Source organism: Mauremys mutica, chromosome 21 (genome assembly GCF_020497125.1).
Source record: "Mauremys mutica isolate MM-2020 ecotype Southern chromosome 21, ASM2049712v1, whole genome shotgun sequence".
In the NCBI taxonomy this organism is placed as follows: domain Eukaryota; kingdom Metazoa; phylum Chordata; order Testudines; family Geoemydidae; genus Mauremys; species Mauremys mutica.
In genome coordinates, this window is record NC_059092.1 from 18202783 (window position 1) to 18225234 (window position 22452).

Sequence of the window (22452 nt, forward strand, 5' to 3'; positions counted from 1 at the left end):
TAGTGACCACAAACAGAGTTACAAATAAAAATCTTGGTCGTTTTGTCATATGTAAAGGGTACGATTTCATCATGGAGGTCATGGATTCCATGACTTTAAGAGACCTCCATGACTTCTTCAGCTTCAGCCGGGTGCCCTGGGGCTGTCAGTCCCACCACCACCACACCAGGAGCGGGGCTCGGGCTGTCATCCACCCCAGACCTGCTAGTGGGCTTGGGCTTCTGTGAATTAGTGTTTATTGCCCACGACCCGTCCATGACTATTACTAAAAATAATTGTGACAAAATCTTGACCTTAGTCATAAGTTACACTCCCATTCCCAGAGCCCAAGCAACAGCCAATTCCATATTCATAGTCACATACCCAAAGACATTGTATAGTCTCTAAGGTGTCACAAGTACTCCTGTTCTTTTTGCGGATACAGACTAACACGGCTGCTGCTCTGAAACCTGTAGAGTCTGGTGGATCTTTTTACGGGTGGTAATTGACATAGGGATGGTTCCTGCTGGGGTCTTCCCAATGAGATCTTCCACAGAGGTCGTCCTACTGTTGCCCAATCAGGGAATCTCTTTTATCTTATAGTTCTGACTGCACCTAACACCTTATGCATATGCATGAGGGTTCCAACCCTCCTTTTCCTTATCTGTGCTTCCACACCCTATCAATGTTGGGGTGACCCATTTTTCATAGTTTTTTCTCTTAGCTCCCCTTATTCTCACTAGCATTTTATTAACATCAATCTGTTCCCAGGGTAATCTGTGGTGAAAGCAGAATTTATGATGTTACAGTCAGGTGTCTTTCAGTCTAGAACAGTACATTGCGGTCTATTTTCCAGAACATCACCTATCGGCACATTCTTTGTGACTTTACTGGCATAGGGTTATTCTTAGGTCACCCCCTTACGTCAAGTGTCCTTATCCTGAGGGCTAGAGTTCCTCAGCTGAAATCTTACAGGCCTCAGCCTGCAGGTCTTGCATTGCAGCCACACTTTACTTATATACCTATTCACACTCATCACTCCTAAATACTCGTCAATCTTATACTCCTAATTTACATCTATCCATCTTACATCTATTTAGCACCCATTGATTACAATGACCATAACAATAGATGACACAATGATCAAATGAACCAATTGGCTAGAATAGATATGAAAAATCCACTCATCTACTTGGATTTTGTGAGTGAAAACTCAAGGATGGTTTATATTCTGGAGGAGTTTTTTGGGCACTGCAGGAACCCTGCCTCAGCTGTCTGTGAACACGGACTCTCTCAGCAAGAACACCACGTGGGTTACAAGCAATATTCCTGGGTACCTCATGAAAAACGTTATTGGGAGGGAAATCAAATATAAAAGTGATAAAAAAATTACAAAGGGACATATTTCAGTGTCAGAGACTGGGATGTGGGCAGTCATGCCTAGTGGTTGGTGCTGGAGTCAGGACCAGTGGTTAGAGTCAGGAATCAGAGCTAAGGCTCTCAACTGCAGCAGAGGCCAGATACTAGAGCTGAAGGTCAGAGCCAGAGTCAGGAATCGGAGTCAAGGGTCAGCCCCAGGTTACCTGGAGGGAGAGGAGGCAAGGCAGAGTACGAGGCAGGAGCAGGGCTGGAACAAGGACGTGCAGGAGCTATTGCTGCGATGGACAGATGGTTTGAGCAGCCACCTAACTGCTGCTGCTGCTGGGCTTAAGAACTGGTCTGCTGACTCTTCTCACCAATCAGGTGCCGTCAATCAGGCTAGCTGAACTTGTTAGGTTGCCTGGGGACTGGGTCTTCAGCAGGCCGATTCCTGACAGTATCCCCCCACCACTGAGGGTGCCTCCTAGGAGTTTTGGGGCCTGGTTTCTTGGGGGTACGTCCGATGGAATTATCGCAATGGGTCTGGGGCACGGACGTTCTCTACCAGGTCCCAAGACTGCTCATCCGGCCCATGGCCTTCCCAGTTCACAGGTGCTGCAGCCTTCCCCTAACTCCCGGAGAGCTGAGGATTTGGACCCAGTGCTCCTCCTGTCCACGGACTGTTGTGGGTGGCAGTGGCAGATGGGAGAAGTTTGGCTTTGGGTTCTTGGTATAGGGCTTTAAAAGTAAAAGGACTTGAACATCTTTCACCCGAAGGCCGCAGGGTTTACCCATTCTATAATCTTGAAGGGGCCCAGGTATTGGTAGTCTAGTGTGGCAGATGGGCGGCTCATTTTAAGGTTCTGGGCCAAGAGCTGTGCTTTTCCCTCTAGGGTCAGATTTGGGTCAGTCTTGGTCTGCATAACGTTTATAGGCTTGTTTGGTGGACTGCAAATATTTCCGGAGCTCCTGGTGCACCTGGTGTAGGTGGGAGGCTAAATCTGTGGGGGCCAGTACTAGTGAATTTATGGGTAAGTCTGGGTGGAAGGAGGGATGAAAGCCAGAGTTTTCAAAGAATAGGTATGTGGGGTTGGAATTATTAATAATATTTGAAATTATTAATATTAATCTGGGGGGAAAATCACTAAACACGAATTGAACAAGAAATTCCTTTATTAAATCCAAAGCCTTATAAAATTGCTCTAAACATGCCTAAAAAGCCTAAATAATAAACAATTTACTACATCCAAACACTAATAAAACATTTATAAGCATCTGATCAAGATACTTACAAGCAGGCCAAACCCAGGGCGTGTTGTTGGGATGTTGGCTCCAGTTTGGTCAGGCAGGATTAGCAATGAACCCTGTAAGAGTTCACTTTTTATACCCTTTAACAAACAAGTGATGTCATTGCCAATTACTGGCTTCAGCTAAAAACCAATCTGAGACAGTTCACCCTTATTTCCAGTCTTAATCCAGATAAGATTTACAACCTTCTTTCTCCCCAAGGCCTTTCCTCCTTATCTCTTCCACTCCTTCCTGCTGACCAACTGTGTTTTAGTTGCACCTAAGTTCACAAGGGAGATAACACTGGTATATGGGGTGGGAAGATCCATGTTGACCCTTTTCAGAGAGATTCTTTGTGTCTTATTGAAAATTATGTGCAGGTCACACCTATCGGTCAGAGGCCTTCTTTTTAGAAACTTTCCCTAATTTCATTAGTTATTCTTTGAACCGAACATCCTCCCTACTTCATTTCTTTTGGCCTTACAACTCATTATTCTCAAGGCCTTCCTTCTACTTGCTAGTCAGGGCCTTTCTTTGCTGCAGATCTAACTTTAATTCTTGAATGTTATACTTACCCTACACATGGACCGCATTGGTATACGTGACTTCAGTGCAGAACATCACGGGGAACCAGTCATCCTGGTGGCAACACAGAAAGCACTGAAAATACTGCTCCAAGATTTGATTGCCTCTCTCTGTTTGCCCATTAGTTTGCAGGTGATAGACGGACGAGGTGAGGGACTTGATGCCAAGGTGTCTGAGAAATTCCCACCAGAATAGAGAGATGACCTGTGGTATCTAGTCCAATTCAATGCCCATCAGTAACCTGGGGTAATGGAAGACATTTTGCAGGAAGAGTTGAGCCATCTCCCACACAGAAGGAACAGTACAGTACAGGAACAGGAGGAAGTGTGTCATCTTTGTTAGGAGGCTGACTACAGCCAGGATTACTGATTGTCCTGGGAACATGGCAGTTCTACACTGAAGTCCACTGATATAGTAGAATGAAATGCCCAGAAATGGGAACCACTGTGTTATCTCTTGCTGGGGATTAGACTGTGCATCAGCTTCCTGCCACACCAGTCTGTCCTCCTCACCAATACACACCTCAAGGCTCTCCCAGCCCAGACCTTGCCTAGCAGGCAACAATCAGTAAACTCCAGCCCCCCGAGCACCTCCGAGATGTTTCTTTGCAATGCACAGTACCTACCACAGCACATTCACAGAAAATATTAAATTTATTGTTCTTTTAAAGAGTCAGAACCTTACAGCTTATTAACTTTCTGGGGTAAACACACCCTTCCCTTCAAAGACAACACTGGGTTGGTTTATAGTAAAAATAAAACAAGTTTATTAAAAAAGAAAATAGGTTAAGTCAGTGGTTCTCAACCTTTCCAGACTGTTGTACCCCTTTCAGAAGTCCAGATCAGACACAGAATATCTCAACACACTATTACTGGAAAATTGCTTCCTTTCTCATTTTTACCACATAATTATAAAATAAATCGATTGGAAAATGCATATTGTACTTACATTTCAGTGTGATCCTTGTTTTTCCCCTGTGAGCCTTGTCTGAAGCCGGAGTCCCTGGTAGAGGGGCTGAAACCCAAGCCCCGCCATCCAGTGCTGAAGCATGTAACTTAGCTTCATGGGGCCCTGGCGAAATTGCCCTGCTTGCTACCCCCTAACACTGGCCCTGCACTTGCAACTGACCTAAACCTGTCCTGCACCCACAGGTTGAGAAACACTGATCTGGAAGAGTTGAGTGCTCCCTAGAAGACCTCTGGGTACCCCCAGGGGTACACGCACCCCTGGTTGAGAACCACTGGGTTAAGTTAGACCAAGTAAAAGGAATAAAGGTAGAAAGGGTTGCAAACAAAGTAAAAATGCTCTTTTTAAGGTCTAAGACCTAACTTAACACGCTACAGTCTTTGTTAAAGGCAGTTTCCACTCCTCTAATGCTCCCTTGATAGTCAGTCCCAAATAGTGTAAAGTTTCTTCTGCCAGGGTTAGCTTCCAAAAACAAAAAGGAGTGAAGATGGGTGAGGTAATATCTTTTATTGGACCAACTTCTGTTGGTGAGAGAGCCAGGCTTTCAAGCCACACAGATCTATTCTTCAGGCCTGGTAATAAGCCATAAATAGTGCCTCTGTTCAGACCATGATGTTTCCTGTCTAGCAGAGTTATGAATTTAAGCTCCCAGGCTTGTCTTTTGAAAGGTTTCCTTTGAGGATGAGGACTGATAGGCTCAAAAGCTTGTCTTTTTCACCAACAGACATTGGCCCAATAAAATATCACTTCACTCAGCTGCTTCATAGCAAAGAAGTTAGAAGTCCCAGCTGACCATTCAGAGGGGTCAGTTGCTAGATATTATTAACTGAAAAAAAGTTAGGAGTTACTGCTGACCTTTCCAGGCTGGTCAGCTCGTGCAAATACCTCATTGCAAAGACCTTTGCCCATTCAGGGCTAATTGGTTTGCAGAAATTGTTCATGGCAAACAACATAGGAATCCCTGCTGATCATTCAGGGTGGATCAGTTTGCGTAAATTCATCATTGCAATAACTTATTGCTTCACTGCTTTTCAGTAAGGGCATAAAGGGCATACAGGCTGCCGATGTCAAGTGTACCAGGTGTGACTGCTGACCATGCAGGGCTGATCAGTTTGCAGAGATTCTTCATGACAAATAAGTGAGGAGTCATTTCTGACCATTCTTGGCTTCTCAATTAGCAGAGATTCATCATTACTAGCTAGTTAAGATCATTCAGGATTTACAGATCCCAAGAGACTGCTCCTGTCTGGGTTTATCAGTTCCAGGGATTTATTCACTGTAAACAAGATAGGAGTCACTGCTAATCTTTCAGGGCTGATCAAGTTGCACAGATTCTTCTTTCCAAGCAAGTTGGGAGTACCTGCATTTCATTCAGGGCTTACAGGTCCTGGAGACTGCCACTAGCCAGGAAATTCGGAGTGACTGCTGACCTTTCAGGGCCAATCAGTTTGCAGAGATTCTTGGTTATGAACCCATTAACAATCACTGTTGTGCACTCAGGGCTGATCAATTCGTGGAGATTCTTCATTGCAAATAAATTAGGATTGCCTGTTTAGTCCCCATGAACTTGATGAATCCCTATGGGGATCCATCTAGCATACTAAAGGGCCCACCCTTCTTTAGAAGGAGTGCAAACCTGAAAACACAGGGAACACCTGATTCCAGGACCATCAAATGAAAAAAAGAGGAGTGGAATTGAAAGCCATAGGGTTAGAATGAGGCTTCCCAAAGGGGATACCAAGCAGAGAACCCTGGACAGCGTCCACTGCTCCTCAAAAAGAGTGCTAGGAACTAGTGGATGCTGACCAGAGGAACCCCACCTGGAGACATGAAGAGGCAAGTGCACAAAATTCAGCCTCGGATGCTGGGAATCCTCCTGTCCAATCCCCTCCTTCTTGATTTATAGATGGCCAAGGTGGCGAATGCTAGGAAGTGGCTGACAAGGAGGTTCCATGACTTTGTGGGTGGGACTGAAAACAAAATACTCTGTGGATTCTCAAACTGAGCTGGGGAGCAGAGCTGGGCCAGAGAAGCAGCCCAGGGAGCTGGAGGCAGAGCAGCAACAGCTGTGCTGAGTCAGAGTGGTGGAGCTGGAGCTGGAGCTGGGTCTGGAGCAGTCTGGAGCTGGGTGCGGTGAGCAGCTACAGAGAGCGAGGGGGACCCTGGGCAGTGGGGCCAGCTCAGGGAGAGGCCCCCAGGCAAGAGGCCTTGCAGGCTGCACTGGGAGGGGGATCGTAAGCCTGATGGGGTGGGGGTGACACTGGGAAGAAGGGTCCTGCCACCTTGAGCAGGAGGTGTGGCGCCACCACCAGAGCAAGTGTCCGACCCACAGCGTCCCTGCAGCACAGCAAGGGCCTGGGACATGTGAGGAACAGACAGGGCCGGAGCTACTATTTAGGCCAACTAGGAGGTTGCCTAGGGCGCCAACATTTGGGGGTGCCAAAAAGCAGTGCCCACAATTTTTTTTTAAAGCCTTTCAGCAGCCGCTGCGCTGGGAGGGTGAGGGAGTCTGAGCCGCCGGCAGGCAGCCCAGGGGTTCCCAACAGCAGGGCTTCTGGAGCAGAGGTGAGCTGGGGTGGGGAGGTGCCGGACGGCTCCCTGGGGGGAGGCTGCCGCAGGAGGGGCGCCTCCAGGCAGAGCTGCTGCAGGGCATGGGGGGGTGGGGGCGCAAGGTGGCAGTTTCCCCTAGGGCGTGAAACTTCCTTGCACCGGCCCTGGGAACAAACTGAACTTCCCTTACATCCCAGAGCTACTGGTTGTGATGTTCCCCTGCCACAGAGTAGGGTGATGGGTTTTCCTTCAACCTTTCCCAGTTTTTCCTTATTTTTTTAATTGGTTGCTGTTTAATAAATTGTATTTTCTTTGAACTGTGATGATCAGGGGGTCAGGGAAGCATCCAGTGCAGAGAGAGCAGCCCAGAGTGGGGACACCCTAGCCCCTGCCTTAAGTGACAAGATTGGGGGCTGAGCCCCACAGGAATCCTGGGCCCAGCCTTGTTGGGGTTACAAGGACTCTGCCACATGGGACCGTGGAAGGGGAGGTCAGGCAGGCCAAAAGGGAGTGGGAGCGAGGACTCAGATCCTTTCACTAGCCCACTTCACCAGGGTCATGTATAAGCCAGGAAAGTTCCCCACAACAATGGGACCATTCCCCCCCCTTATACTAGTAAGACAAGGGACACAGAGGGCCTTGCTTTCCTCCCTTTATTATCTAGAGTGGGATTTGTCATTTGCCAGACAGAGGCAGTTCCCAACCCTGCACACAGCAGCTCACATGGCAGCTGGGAGGAGGAGATCTGAATTTAGCACTTGGTGGCTGCAGGCCCTACAGGGGCAGGGGACAGGAAGATGCAGGATGGGTCTGACCTTCAGCTTCATCCTTCTGGAACATTAATGCGACTCTTCTACTCCTGCAGTTCTGACCCTGAGGCCCAGCCTTCATTTAGGCAGGCTCAGATGCTCCATTTAGCCCAGGCCAGGACCTTATAGCCATGAACACACATGCACATGCCCCTCCTGCTTCCACCCCTAGAATTGTTAATACATATGGGCCATAACTGGTCTCTTGTTCATAGGTCCCTTCTTACAGGGAGAGGAATCAAGGCTACGTTATGCTAGAATCATTGAAGTTATTATACTTTATTCAATCAGTCCAGTAATATTACAAGACATTTCCATTGTAGTCTGACATACAGAACTAACATGTCTGACTCATACAGGTTGTGTGAGAGAGAGAGTGTGTGAGTAAGTAAATAATCAGGTACTCAGTCTAGAACAGCCATATCTGGAATCCTCATTCCTGCTCCCTAGGGCTGCAACAGAATTGTTTGTTGAGTTGGGGGATAAAACACCCTTTGAGATCACACCTACCAGTCAGGCATCACATTTTTAGAGCTGACTCCTTGACATGGAAGAGGAATTTCAATAGTTTCTCACTAGAGCGGTTTTGGTGACAGTTTAGAGCCCTGGGGAGCTCAGTTTGCCTACAGAACAGGTTCAGCCCAGGTAGGGGCAGGGGAGCTTCCCTTTAGCACCTGACACCAGATAAAGGACATCTGGTCCCCAGTTTTAGTAGTGAGAAGCAAGTCTGCCACTTGGCTACATGCCTAAGTTTAGGATGTTTAAAAACAGGTCTGGAAAGATGTTCAGGGATTAAAGAGTTAATTGATGTTCTCAAGGAGTCTGAAAGTTTCTGTGCATTTACTTGTATTTTAAATCAGTGTGGACAGTAAACAGGTACCACAAGCAAAGAAGGTTAAGTTACCACCACATCTAAGGAGAAGGATATTGACTGTCTGTGCCCCAACTGTACCACAAGACCCCATATCAATTAAATGAAAAATGAACTGAAGATTCTAGCATCACCTCAAGTGTCAAAGAACCCCAGAGTGTCAAAGATAAAACCCTGACAGACATCAATAAATATGCAGTTAAAACACGTTTAAGCAGCAAGTGTGGAAGGAAGGGAATCTTCACTCATACAATACTTAAAATATTAGCTGCAGGTAGTTTGAGTCATCATCATATATCCCAGCAGTGACCATCCCCAGCTACCAAGACTTCATAGCAAAGAAAAGGGAGGCTGGTCAACTTTTGGGAATAAAATGGGTCAGCATGAAGTTTTAAGGCATGTAAAGATAGTTACTGGGTTTCCATTCTCACATACTATTGGTTGAATCAAGTGTCAGTTTCAAATGCTGTCCCTTGTATTTCAGGTTAAAAATCTATGGTTAGGCTAAGACAAGACCGATATTCTTGTGGTTTTCCCCTGCAGACAGCCCTGTGAGGTATAGGCTTTAGAAAACATTAACAGCAGCTATATGTGCACCTGATGAGTAGCCGCACGTGTACTGTCCCCTTTAGGACAAGAGGGCGAGAATGTGTTTTTTTGGTATCTTCATCGTCACACACCCAAACCCACTTACTCCATCAGCAATGATAGGGAGGTTTTCTGGGCATTCAGTCCAGGTGAGGTCACTGGCTTCCCAAAAGTAAATGGTGTCATAATATGTGCCCGGACTTTCATTATGTACATTGGGGTTAGTATATACCCAGCAGTTCTCCCCTCCCAGCACATAGATTCTCCTCTCCCACTGCACCACACCAGCACCAGCAATTCCTCTTGACAACTCTGGAACAAAAACATCCTCGTCCATTCTGCCATCCTCGCTGATGAAGAAACACAGAGCAGAGCCACAAATAACTCCTGGAGAAGGGGACCTAACAGGAAGGTGTCTCATTCTTTCCTTGGCATAGCCACCAATGACATAGATCCCATTATTCATGGGAACAGCACCTGCAGAGCAGCACTCTACAGCCAGAGGAACCTGTGTCCATATGCCAGAGTTAATGTCATAAATCAGAACCCCCTTATACATCTCTGGGAACAAGTAGTTTCTCTCCCCACCTATTAAGTAAAGTTTGTCCTTGAGCGCAGCAGAGGCGGAACAGCTCAGAGCAAATGGCAGCCTAGAGATGGGAGTCCAGGTCTTCTCCATCAAGTCAAAGCACTCTGCAGAATCAAGGTAATCTTCAAACCCACAACAGCCTCCCAAAGCATAAAGCTTCTGGTTACAAGCTAAAAACCCATGTGAAGCACGAGGTACCGACATGGGAGGCAGATGTAACCACCGGCCTTTAAAGAAGTAATATTTGTGAAGGGCAGCTGAGTGAGATTTGTCCCTAAGGGTGCCTCCGGATACATACAGCTTGTCACCTACTGCCATGCAGGCTGGAGAGTAGAGGCAATTCAAAGCTGGCAGCTTTTCCCAGTTCTCTTTTCGAGGGTCAAAATAGCACACATGGAATTCCTCATTTTCCATCCATTTGCTTATCCACCTGGACAGACTCACGCACACAATACACTTGTCGTACATTCCCTGCCTGAGTGCCCTAGAATCAAACGGTCCATCTATACTGTCCAGCTTCTTCTGCCATATCTGAACATCCAGACAGTGTTCCCAGTCTGACTGGACCTCCCGGACCTCATCCTGGCTAAGGAGCGGGAAGCGGATGTGCTTCATCAGCTCACCAATGAGAAGGCTACGCTCAGTTGTTTGAAACCTTACCCAGCGTTTCACAGCCTGGTAGATAACCAGCTCAGAAGCCACCACGAGGCCATCCAAAGAGATTATGCTGACCAGAGTGCTGAGGTCCAGATGTAAGAAGTCATCCTCCTCCTTGGAGAGGTGCCCAAAGTTTGTGGTAACGAGGTTCATGGCGACACCAAGCAGAGCTTGATCGTTGTGTGCGTAAGCCAGCGCATAATACACAAGACAGTTCTCAATGGCAACATTCTTCACAAGGAACCTGGTAGGAATAACCAGAGATTGGAACGTTACTGGGCAGATCATAAGTAAGAGAGATGTTTACCTCTGTATCCGAAATTGGGGCAATTGGAGTAAGACATCCTTGATATTTCACCAGCAATAAGATTCACTGATGAAAGGGCTGGCTTTACAGCCCTGGAGACTAGAGACTTCCTACCGCAACGTAAGCACTGCTTCCTTCTCCCACCAGCCCCTACCAGTTTGCAGTGGAGGAAGCAGTGGGTTATTGTACAACGCTGTTGTGGATAGGAGAATACTGCCTCGGAGTCTGGAAGCATGGGGATCCTGAGACCAGCCAGTGTGTGTGAGGCAGCAGCATTTCCTACTGCAGAGGCAGCTAGTTGGCCCTGCTCACCCCCACCCACTGGAGAGCAGCGTGAGGAGCTGCAGAGTCACCCATCCCGGCAGAAAAGTCTGCTGCTGTTTTGAGCTGTAGATCCCCCTCCCTGCCTCCAGCACGTGCAGGCTGTAGGAATGGGACCCTGCCATTTTTGTAGTTTCTCCCACATTTCATTTTAAACCCAACCTCCCTGGGGGGAGGGCAGGAGGAGAAGGGGTCATTTCTGGGGGCCAGGACAAGGAAATAAAACCAAGGGATTAATAGAAAATATGAAAGACTTTTTTTTTTTAAAAACAGGGAAAGAGGGAGAGCAGGTCTGTTGGTAAATAAGGTAATGAAACCAATGTAGGTTCACACATTCAGCCAAAGAAGATGAACTAGTGGAACATTTGAACAGGTCGTCGTGGTTATCAGACTTCAGATACAGTCTGTAGTTACTGGAACCAGCCTGACATTGAAGGCCACATACATGTGTAACCCACACACCTCCTGGGTGGGGCGTCTGTCCCATCTAGTGACACCAAGACCACGGAGAGAGAGATTATTGAGTCTGCTCTACAGCCTTAGCTAACAGCCATATGGCCTTTAGCTCATGCATTTAGCTCAGAGGTCCCATCCCGTCAGGCGCCGACCAGGTGTTACACATGCATTAGCCTCCCTCTGACCTCAAGACCAAACCTAAGGCTAGTTGGTTCTGTTGTATTACCTGGAGCAGATCTCCAGCAGGGGGAGAACCTGAAGCCTGCTGGCTGCTACAAACAGCCCCTGGGCAGACTCTTTAGTAAGAGAGATCTCTCCCATGTACAAATAGATCAGTATGGTTTGCACAATGGAAGAGGCCATGTCCTGAAGCACAACTTCTCCATCCTGGGATTCCTTGAAGGAGCTGGTAAAGATGCCCTTGAAGTAAGGGCTGACAGCTGCCATCAGCAACCTATGGGGATAGGGAAATAGTATTAATGGAGCAGACACCAGCTACAGTTCTACCTCCCTCAGGGGGCTCTGACCTCCTTAGCTCTCAGGCAGAGCAGAGCAAGACCTGATCAGATTTTGGAAAGGAGACATCCAAGGAAAGGCCAGCAGACTGCAGGAAGTGGTCGTATTGGCTCAGTAAGAGTCACCTTCTCCTTCAAGCTAGTATTGTACCATGGTGTGACAGGGTACTGTAACTGCTGAAGGTGGAGACAAACATTGAGATAATGAAAGAACCCCTAACACTTCGCTTACCTAATAGAGTCCCTCCCAGGCAGCTAACTAATCACAAGGAGAGAAAGCAATGCAGATCAAACATCTTCATTTTGGTAAGAGGTTAACTTTGGGTTCCCAGAATAAATTAAGATATATTAAACAACCCAATCCTAGTATTAGGAATCTAGAAGATGAACAGCAAAGGTGACAATTTACATTAGTCAAAGCTGAATGGGGAACTTTAGAGGGACCTAACAAAACTACATGAATGGGCAACACAATAGCAGATTCTTCAGTGTTGATAAATACAAGGCGATACTGATTGGAAGGAATATAAAGGCTGCTGGGTCAGGGTAGATGCCAACCTTGGATGAAAAAAGTTCCCCCATCAATAGATTATTCCAAGGTTATTAATTTTTTTTTTAAACTATGACAAAAACAAAGCAAAACCACATACATATTTTCCTCTGAAGTATTCACTGTTGGCAACTGCAAGAACAGGGGACTAGATGAATAGCCCGACCACTGGTTTGATCCAGTCTGACAAGTCCTAGGTTAACCCAGCAGCACTGGCAAAGTTTAAAGTTGTTCTGTTATCTGCTGCCCTCAGAATTCCGTTACAGCCGGTTGTCCTGCTCTGCCTGTGCTGAGAACTGGCCCGGTGTTCTTGTACTAGGAAGCCGTGATCTACATCAGAGGCTGCATTGCATAGCTGGGCAATGTAATACCTGTACTGTCTAGAACGTACGCCTAGGTGAGTTGTATGCAGTGTTGTTGTAGCCATGTCGGGGGAAGTTGGTAAACTGAACTCAGGTCAGGAAATGGAGAATTAAGGTCTTTGCTGACCTAGGACAGCCAGCTGTGAGTGGGATGAAGTGGAGGGAAAGGGGAATGATGTGCCAGTGCTTGGCTCCCTTTTGATAAGTGTTTTTGTTACACACAGACTCAGTGCTTGTCCGTGGGAAATACTGCCTCGTGGTGGGGCCCAAGGGTGGTGTTAAGTTTTCCCAGATTACTGGGTGGGGAGCTCAAGCCAGTTCCATGTTGTAGAACAAGAGGAATCCCTAGATACTGAACCTGGCCCTCATTGCTGCCAACGTCACCTGGCAGAAGGGTTACAAGTGTTAGGTAGTGTAGGGCCAAGAACCAGTCTGTGCAGGACCCCACCAGAAATACACCTAAGTGAGGATTCCCCATTTACAGTTGGACTTGATAATTCCCCATTTTTATTCTATTTAATGTGCAGTGTTAAATTTTATATTTTAAAAAATCAAGACATCATGCAATACTGACTCAAATGACCTACAGAATGTAAGTATATTACCTTTATCAACCAAACCTGTAATTTCATAAAAAACCCTGAAATATTTACCTGTGACATGGGAACCTCTTTCCCTCAGCCACTATGGTGGCATCACAGAGCAGCTGGTCCTGGTACAGCTGCTTTAAACCTGTAGGAATGGGGAAGCCACGACAAGGCTGCTGTTAGAGACGGCACAGAAACATCCAGGCGAGAGAGTTCTGTCTGAAGGGCCTTAACACATACTGCAATACCTTGGGGCAGCTACACTGATGGGTGGAAAGAACCTGCCTCATGGGTGATTGAGTGCCACGCTCAGCTGGTTAGTGGATTACGGGAAGTAGTTCAGTTGACGAGTTTAAGACCCTACTGGCCTGGGATCCACCACAACAAACCCATCTCCAGTGGCATCAACTCTCCGCCTTGCTGTCCAATTCAGAGTGACAGTGGCTGACTGGGCAATGGAGAATGGGCTGCTGATGCACTAGGTCATATGAGGAACCTTGCCTAGTTGTCACCTCTACTGTTCCTGCTCTAGATGGTCACAGAGGCCTTCGGTCTGCAGGGCTCTCAAGTCGTCATCTATTTATCTTAAGTGCTGGCAAAAGAAGAGGTATTTGCCCTCATGGCAGTTCACGGGGGGATGTTTGCAGGCCTGACTGTTCGTCTCTCATGAAGCATCCCATAGAACGTTGCCCAAATGTCCGACAGGACCTGTTCTATATCGGGTCAGACTGGAAAGCTGCAAATTTACCCTTTCTCGTGAAGTATTCCAGTGGATTAGTTGCATTTTCTGTGTTTTCCTCCCTGCCTTCCCACTCTGGTGCACAATCCATGCTCCAAGCCACTAAAAACCAGATTCAGTAATCAGAGGGTGGCTTTCAGGATCCTTGGTGTCACTAGCCAGTCCTGCCATTTAAGAAAGGATAAGAAGTTGGTAACTAATTACCAGAGGACATTTGTTTCACAGCCATTCCCAGATCTCCCGTGGGAGCAAAGTTTTCCTTAGACAGTGGAGCTGACCTCAGCCAACATTTTCAGCAGGACCCCCTGGTTTTGTCCAGTCTTAGATTCAGAGATTCCAAGGCCAGAAGGGACATCTCCTGTAGGGCAGAGTTCCCCCAGCGCCAAGTGTCGTCAATGACAACTGCAGGGTGTAGCAGTTCTGGAAGTCAAGCCTAAGCTGTTTCAGCCTGGGCACCCCAAAAATATACATGAGTCAAGGCAGTCAAGACCAGTGGTTGTTTTGGCCTTGTCTTCTACACCAATTACAATCCTAGGACAGTAACAAAAACCCAGAGCAAACTCCCCTGCCGAAACCAACATGCCAGAGCCCAAAACACTGCTACAGAGGCTTGTCTGTAACTGGATCAGTAACCGATAATACCGTAACTGCAGTCTTGCATACAACCACAAACACCAGAAGGGTTTGTGCCACTGCACACAGAGGTATTTTCTGTAATTGGGACAAGGAATTTCCTGGTTTGCTGGGGATGAAAAGCGTTCATCCAGCAGCAGCTTGGTTTGCTAAGCTCTATCTAATTAGCTCCTTACTGCACTGTACGAGCACTTCAATCCTTAATGGTTTTTAGTCTCTCAGCATCCCTGGGGGGCATTAGCCCCATCCTACAGAAGAGGAAAGGAGACACTGAGAATGGAAGTGATTTGCCCAACATCACACAGGACATATGTGGCAGAGACAAGAATCAAACCCATGTTTTAGAAGCCCCAGACTAATACCCTCCCCCCACACCATCCTGCAGAGAGAGGAGAAAAGGTTCTTTGTCTCAGGGTATCACAGAAAGCAGCCATTTTTCTCCTGACACCCCAAAGTAGCAGACTGGCTCACTTCCTAAAGCTGTGGCTCTCCCTGAAGCCACCCATCCTTCCTCCGCATTCAAGCTAGCATGGGCCCTTCAAACAAGGAAAAGGGGGCACAGTCTTCTCTTGTATCAGCACCTTGACAGGGGGGGAGGTAAAATACGGGTCCCAGCACAGCTGGGCTCAGGCAGAGCCTAAGCCTTTCTTTCAGGGGCCAATGAGCTATTCCTCCTGCCCTGTCTCTACCTCCTTGCAGGTCAGTGAGTTATGTAAAGCATGGCTTTTCTGGGCCCCAGTGGAGAGAGGCCCCAGGTCTCCTCCTATAGGAAAGCCAGCTAGACTCTGCAGCTCCTTTTAAAATCCCTTCTCCCTAACAAGCCCCAGCTGGCAGGTCCTCCCTCCAAGATTAGCAGCACTGGTATTTTCAATCAGCAAAAAGCCTCTTTCCTTTCCCAGGCTTTCACCCTTCCTTGGCCAGCTGGGTGTGGAGTTAGCACCCCCATCCCAGGGGACTCAGGGGAAGCTCCCTAGCACCCAGTCTCTCTCTTTAGAGACCCCCTCTGTTAACACACCATACTGACCCTCTCTCTGGTGGTTGTGATACTTCCTGGGGAGATAGGACCCCCAGGGTCTGTTCCAGCTTATATTTAATTATTTATACACAGTTGAACCACATCAACAAGAGAGACTGATGTGCCACCAGACTCCTTGTTGTTTTTATGACATCATCACATGCAGAAAGAGCATCCTTTGCCCTCTCCGTTCCCCTTTCAGTAGGGTAGGCCGTGTATCTTGATGGTTAACAACACATTCTTCACATGCTAAGTGCACTTGGCACACTCCATACCCTGCAGCCCGGAAGATCACCCCGCAAGTAGCATTTTCTGAATCCCATTGAGCCGCAGTTAGCTGGGTAATTATCCCAAGTGAGAATTCTGGAGCATGCCCAAGACTTTTCTGGTGCAGTGGAGAAACGAATTCCTCCTGCTGTTATTCACCCCTTCTTGTCACCTGTCTGAAATGGGCCACCCTCATTACCACTACAAAAGTGATTTTTCCTCCCTTGGTATTCTACTGTTAATCGAATTGTCTCATTAGCACTGACCCCCCACATGGTAAGGCAACTCCCATCTTTTCATGTGCTGTATATTTACACCTGCTACTGTATTTTCAACTCCATGCATCTGATGAAGTGAGTCCTGGCCTGCGAAAGCTTATGCCCAAATAAATTTTAGTCTCTAAGGTGTGACAAGGACTCCTCATTGTCAGAAGCGTGCTCAGGTGCTCACCAGAATAGCTGAGGGGTTAAGGCTGTGAGCTTAAATTCTAATGGGTGTGAGTCTGTGTGGGTTTGAATCTCCTTTCTGGTAAGGCTGTGCTAACTGCTGTGTCCTTTTGACCAACTGGTGCAAAAGTTCAGGCTGCTGCTTCTCTTTAACATAGCATGCTGCACCCCCCCCCAATAAAAACCAGCATTTCATTGTTTGGCTAGAACCTGCCAAGGCTCTAGTGAGATTTGAACTCACCACCCCTGGTTTATAAGGCCAGTGCTCTAACCCCTGAGCTATGGAGCCAGGGTACAAGTTGCTGCCCTTCTCCTCACACATGCACATAAGTGATGCTGTGCCTGCCTGGGCCACTTCCTGCCACCATTGTCTATGGCAAGGAGGTGTGAAGAGTCTTCTCACCACTGGGCACTTTTGTGTGGCCTGGCAGCTCTCTTCCCGGTTACTGATACATTAGAGACTTTACAGTGGCACAGCTGCACCGCTGCAAGGTCTCTAGTGTAGATGCTGTAAACCAACTGGAGACTCTCCCTCCAACTTAATTAATCCACTCCCAGTGAGCGGCGCTAGCTATGGCGATGGGAGAAGCTCTCCTGCCAACATAGCACTGTCCATACTGGCACTTAGGTCAGTGGAAATTATGTTGCTCAGGAGGGTGGCTTAGTCACATCCTGTGGTAGTGTTGGCATCGCCTTAGGGTAGCAGCTGCTTTCTCCTGTGAGTTGGCCAGGTCAGCTCCCAGTCTGTCCCGTCAGGGTAGTCCAAAAACAACCCAAGGGGAATTAACACAAACAACCCGAGTTCCATGACAGAGAGAAGGAAATCTCTCTCTCTGAGGGTGTGTCTAAAGCAGTTGTTAGGTGAGATCCTGTCTTCTCTCAGCCCTTTCCTCAGGCTTTGCATGTCTGCTCCCTTTTAATTCCTACTCCAGTGTGTGTGTCTCTTGCAGGTTCAGTGGGACAGGGCTGACCGAGCCCAGAGCAGCTCCTGAGACCCTCCTTACACAGTGTGGGTGTAACGGGCGGACTCACCCCTGCGGCGCCTCCTGCTGGTGACTCCGGGAATTAGCTCTGTTCCAGCGTTCAGAGCGCCCTCTGTAGGCTGGTGATCCACCTGTCTTCAGGCCCCCCGTGTCCCTCCCTGGACCTGGTGCCCTCTTAAATGGGGTGCTGCCCCCTAGCAGTAACCCCTTTCTCTCTGGGTCTCCCCTCCTTAGGGAACCCTCACCCTCTATCCCCACCTTGCCTCAGTATTTGACTACTGCCAGTCATTGTCTAGCCCCACACTCTGGGGCAGACTGCAGTATCAGCCTACTCATCACTGGCAAGGAGGGTTTGGACCTGCTGCCTTGGCCTACCCCTGGGCTGCCCTCTGCAACCCCCAGTACCTGTTGGCCCATGCTAGGCCGCAGCCTGGGGCTTTCTAGGCTGGAGCTCCCCGGCTCCTCAGCCTTTTCCCCAGCCCTGCTTCACTCAGGTATCCAGTCTCAAGCTCCTAAGCAGCCAGGCCCATCTCTCTCTGAAGGCAGAGAGAGACTGTCTGGCTCCTGGCTTCCCTGCCTTCTTATAAGGCCCTGTTCCTCAGTTTGGGGCGTGGCCCCCAGCTGCAGCCACTTCCCCAATCAGGCCAGCCTTGAGAGCAGCCGCTCTCAAGCCCTGCCAGGCCACTTTTAAACCCCTTCAGGGAAGGAGCAGGGGCCACCCTGCTACAGTGGGGTTTGTAGACCTCATCACAATATCTCACCTTGCCATCATTGCCTGTGGGCCACAGGACCTGCCCATGCACACGGCCTCACCAGTGGAGGAGCAGTGCATGGAACACAGAGCTGGGTCTATTCCACTGTTAATTGAGCTACCCCGTAGGAATGACAGGTGAGAATTTAATCGATATTCACCCAGAGCCTTCTTAGGGACCGAGCCTGGGGAGAAACTGCAAGTTCTGAATAGGTAATTGATTGAATTGTCCTGCTGCTCTATTCTCATTAAATTCCTGGGTAATCTGTTTCTTTACAATATGATTTATTCCCACTAAAGACTTCAAATTTTTAGACATCACATGACTCCTTTTTCCTGCACAGAGGATCCTAAACCTGCAGTAAACCCATCCCACAAATATGCCCCATCTACTTTTGTCATAAACATACAGCTAAGGGTAGCATAAAATCCCTCCTTTACCTGTAAAGGGTTAAGAAGCTCAAATAACCTGGTTGGCACCTTACCAAAAAGACCAATGAGGGGAGAAGATACTTTCAAATCTGCGGGGGAAGGTTTTTGTTTTCTCTCTCTTTGTGTTGTTCTCTCCAGGTCAGCGAGGAATCAGGGCAGGGAAAATACATCTCCCAAAGCCATACCTGAACTAAGCAGCTAAGATTACAAAATGTAAGTAATAGAAAGGAAATGTGTTAGATTATCTTTTGTTTTATCTTGTGAATTGTCCCTATGCTATGAGGGAGGTTTATTCCTAGGTTTTTTGTTTTGTTTGTAACTTTAAAGTTTTGCCTAGAGGGGAATCCTCTGTGCTTTGAATCTGATTACCCTGTAAAATTACCTTCCATCGTGATTTTACAGAGGTGCTTCTTTTACTTTTTCTTTATAATAAAGTTCTGCTTTTAAGAACCTGATTGGTTTTTAGTGGCCTAAAATCCCAAGGGCTGGTATGTGCCCACTTTGTTAACCTACTTGGTTGGTATATTATTCTCAAGCCTCTCCAGGAAAGGGGGTGAAGGGGCTTGGGGGTATTTTGGGGGAACAGGAACTCCAAGTGGTTCTTTTCCTTGAATCTTTGTCTAACTCACTTGGTGGTGGCAGCTGAACTCATCCAAGGACAAGGAAGGATTTGTGCCTTGGGGGAGTTTTTAACCTAAGCTGGTAGAAATAGGATAAGGGGGACTTTCACGCGCGTCTCCACATCTGTACCCCAGAGTTCAGAGTGGAGAGGGAACCCTGACAACTTTGTTAGAGTAACCCAAAGAAGCACCCTTAACACCTCCACCTTAACTGGGGATGGTGCCCTGGTCCAACCCATTGCTTTCAGCTCGCTTCCCACCCCTCCTGTGTTTTGTCCCCCATGCCCTGCTCCTGCCCTCATGGGCCTGTGGGTGGCACCTGACCTATCCCCATCCTGTTTCCCCACGTGACCTTCCTCTACCGCTTTTGCAAGAATGGGCTGTATGGGCCCCCAGGCACATTTTGCGAGCATGCCTGAATTCGCAGATGCTATGAAAACAACCACTTTCATTGAATCCCCAGCAAATGGCGTTACGCGCCTCAGGGCTCTGCTGGGCTTGCTGCAGAATGAACAGGCCAACGCCTCTGTGTACTCCGGGTCCCCGTGACATCATCCAATCCAACCACAGTATATGATGCGGTATGTCCCACTGCTTCCCAGTTTGTGTTGCTGCCCTTGATCCAAACTGTTCATCATAAATAAACCAAACATGCCTCCAGGCATATTCTGTGCCCACCCGGTTATATCCTGATTATGATGATGTCTGGGTAAGGCTCTGCAATAACGCCTGCCTGGATTGGGAAACAGCCTCCCAATTTCCCCATGTTGGAGCTACCCTTGGCCAGTTGGGCATGTCATTGCCCGGCTTGCTCGGACTTGGCTCACTGTCTCTCAGCACCTCCCTGTGCAGCAATGATAATATGCCTACGTATTCACCTTCCAAGACTTTATCCCGAGTAGCACTGAGGTGAACTTCCATTGGGTTGGCTTCCCCAGCATAATGATACCCGAGGCTGACTGCTGGGGCACCTTCAGTGCCTGGTTGCCCAGCAGCTACTTGTGGGCAGCAACTCGGTCCCGTGAATTTATGGTCCCTGTAAATGGGTGACTCGAAAGGTGCTCAGAAATCCCCCCCCCCCCGCCCTGATTAAGGGTTCCCATTCCCTGGCAAGAGGTCTCCACACTTGACTATCTCCCACACTCGGGCCCACTCCTGGGCTTCTATCACTACTCCTCTGGACCCCCCACCCAGGGGTGCTCCCAGTTGCTACAATAACTGCAGGTGAGCTTAGCCCAGAAGGTGACGGAACAACCTGAGCAAATGGGAGCCAGAACCAAGGTGCATTGCCCCACACAGGTGGGATCTGTTACCTCGATCGGCACATATACATCCCACCAGGGTGCCCCAGCTAGAAGTGCTTCACCTCTGCCATGACACTCTCTTGGTGGGCCATTCTGGCCACCTGAAGATTTTCTGCCTGGCTTCCTGGTGCTTCTGGCGGCCCTGTTCACGAGCCAAAGTCCAGGACTACATTAAAGGATGGTATGAAGGATTTGACCACCATCCTGAGAGAGAAGATGGGGGATGGTCTGGAGGGTGATTGGTTGATAAACAGTGAGCTGGGTGAGATAAGGGAGCCATGTTTTTCTTGGCCATGTCAGAACAACTAGAATAACCTTGGCCTTGTCTTTCCTTATCTTGACCAGCACCTTGGAGTTGGGGGAAATGCCTGAACCCCAGCAAAAGTGAAAGGCAGCCCCCCAGGGAGTGGTGACCCAGCCCACCTCCCGGGCAGAACTGAGAGCACTTCTTGTTCTTGGCTGGGGTGAGCAAGTCTATAAGCAGGACTCCCCAACGTTGAAATGTACAGTGGAGTGTAATGGAATCTGTCTCCCTTAAATAATCAATACGAGTAAATCCCCAGAATTATCAGGTAGTGCTGCAGATTATGGGAAGGTGGGAGCTTCAGTGGACATCATGACATGCATGGGTCCTTCTCACACTATCTCTAGGGAGAGGTGCGCAGTGAGCTTTGTGATACGATAGTCTCTTGGGCAGACCTGTATTGTGTGTTGGAGAACATGGGGTGGCTCTAAAGGGCTTCTCCACCCCCAGCTCAGTAAACGAAAGGGAATTCAGTTTAAAGGTCTGTTTTGAAGACAGCTGCTTCACAGGGATTCACAGCGGAGGGGGTCCACGTTTTATAGACCCCTCCCCCCCTTAAAGAACCTGCTCACGAGTTAGGCGTTTCCTTACGCTCACCATCATGAGTCAGTCAGAACACTGGGGCTCTGGTACCTTGCAGGACTTTCCTCTGTCCTCCAGGGAGCAGCCTTGCAGCTTTGAAAAAGCCAGTCGTACCCATCCCGCTTTAAAAGCACAAGGTGAGTGAGAGAGTCTCTCTTATTAGACCAACTTCTGCTGGTGAGAGAGACACACTTTCCAGCTACACAGAGCAGCTCTCCAGGTCTTCAGCTCCGTATAAGCTCGAAAGCTCACCTCAGTGGACGTTACTCTGCCTTCACCTTCCCCCTGACGTGCCAGAATTAACCCTTCGCTTCCCCTCCCAAAATCATGCTTTGTTAGACAGTGTTCCACCCCAGAGATGTGGCTCCAAATGATGTCAGAAAGGGTTGCCTGTGTGTAAGTGAGACCAGGGTTCAGCCCAGTGACTGGAAAGCACTTGAGGAGTCCCCTTTTAACCATTAATAGTGATGGGCCAGAGTGGTGAAGTTTGGCTCCAGATAGAGCCTTCCCCGTAGCCGTGGTCAGGCTGGCTTGGTAAGCAAAGCATGGTCTAGTTCAGACCAATATTGTTTGACCAAACTGGCTCCGTGACGAGGGCCAGGAACCTCCTCAGGCTGTTGCCTGGGCTGAGTAATGCAGTGCATCCTCCTCGAGGAGCCACGGAAGGACTGTTGCCTGTATGATTCCACACGAGAAATCATCTCTCTTGGCGAGACCCGGGGTGAATGACTTACCAGGGAGCAGTCCCAGGGATTAGCAACGTCAGGATTGAAATGGAGACTCTTGCACAGAATACTGGGTCCAAAACTAATCCACACTCAGCTGGATGAGATGTTTCAGAGCAATTAAATCCGCAGGGCGTGCGCTGGTGCAGCAAACCATCTCATGGTTGATTCAATGCAGACAGCCCATCTGACTCACCGTCTCCTAGAGCAGCTCTGAATTGGGCTCTGGGGTACACAGCCACCCCCAGGCCTCTCAACAGAAAGCTGCAAGGGGAAGCCAGATTCCCGGCCCCACCTGCTGTTTCTGGGACCT

The 22452-nt window shown here is 48.4% G+C and overlaps 1 protein-coding gene and 1 non-coding gene across 2 annotated transcripts; both read right to left on the reverse strand.

The window, feature by feature from the left end:
- Positions 1 to 8971: 8971 nt before the first annotated feature.
- On the reverse strand, positions 8972 to 15468 carry LOC123354512 (kelch-like protein 41). The gene is made up of 6 exons (XM_044996629.1): positions 15400 to 15468; positions 14087 to 14241; positions 13405 to 13483; positions 11551 to 11778; positions 9882 to 10484; positions 8972 to 9032 (listed from the first exon to the last, which is right to left on the reverse strand). The coding sequence occupies exons 2-6, from the start codon at positions 14166 to 14168 to the stop codon at positions 8972 to 8974; spliced, it is 1053 nt and encodes a 350-aa protein (XP_044852564.1). The 5' UTR covers positions 14169 to 14241; positions 15400 to 15468.
- A 1186-nt stretch (positions 15469 to 16654) lies between these two features.
- Positions 16655 to 16727, reverse strand: TRNAI-UAU. Its single transcript has one exon. It is a non-coding gene; the product is annotated as a tRNA-Ile (tRNA).
- Positions 16728 to 22452: the final 5725 nt, after the last annotated feature.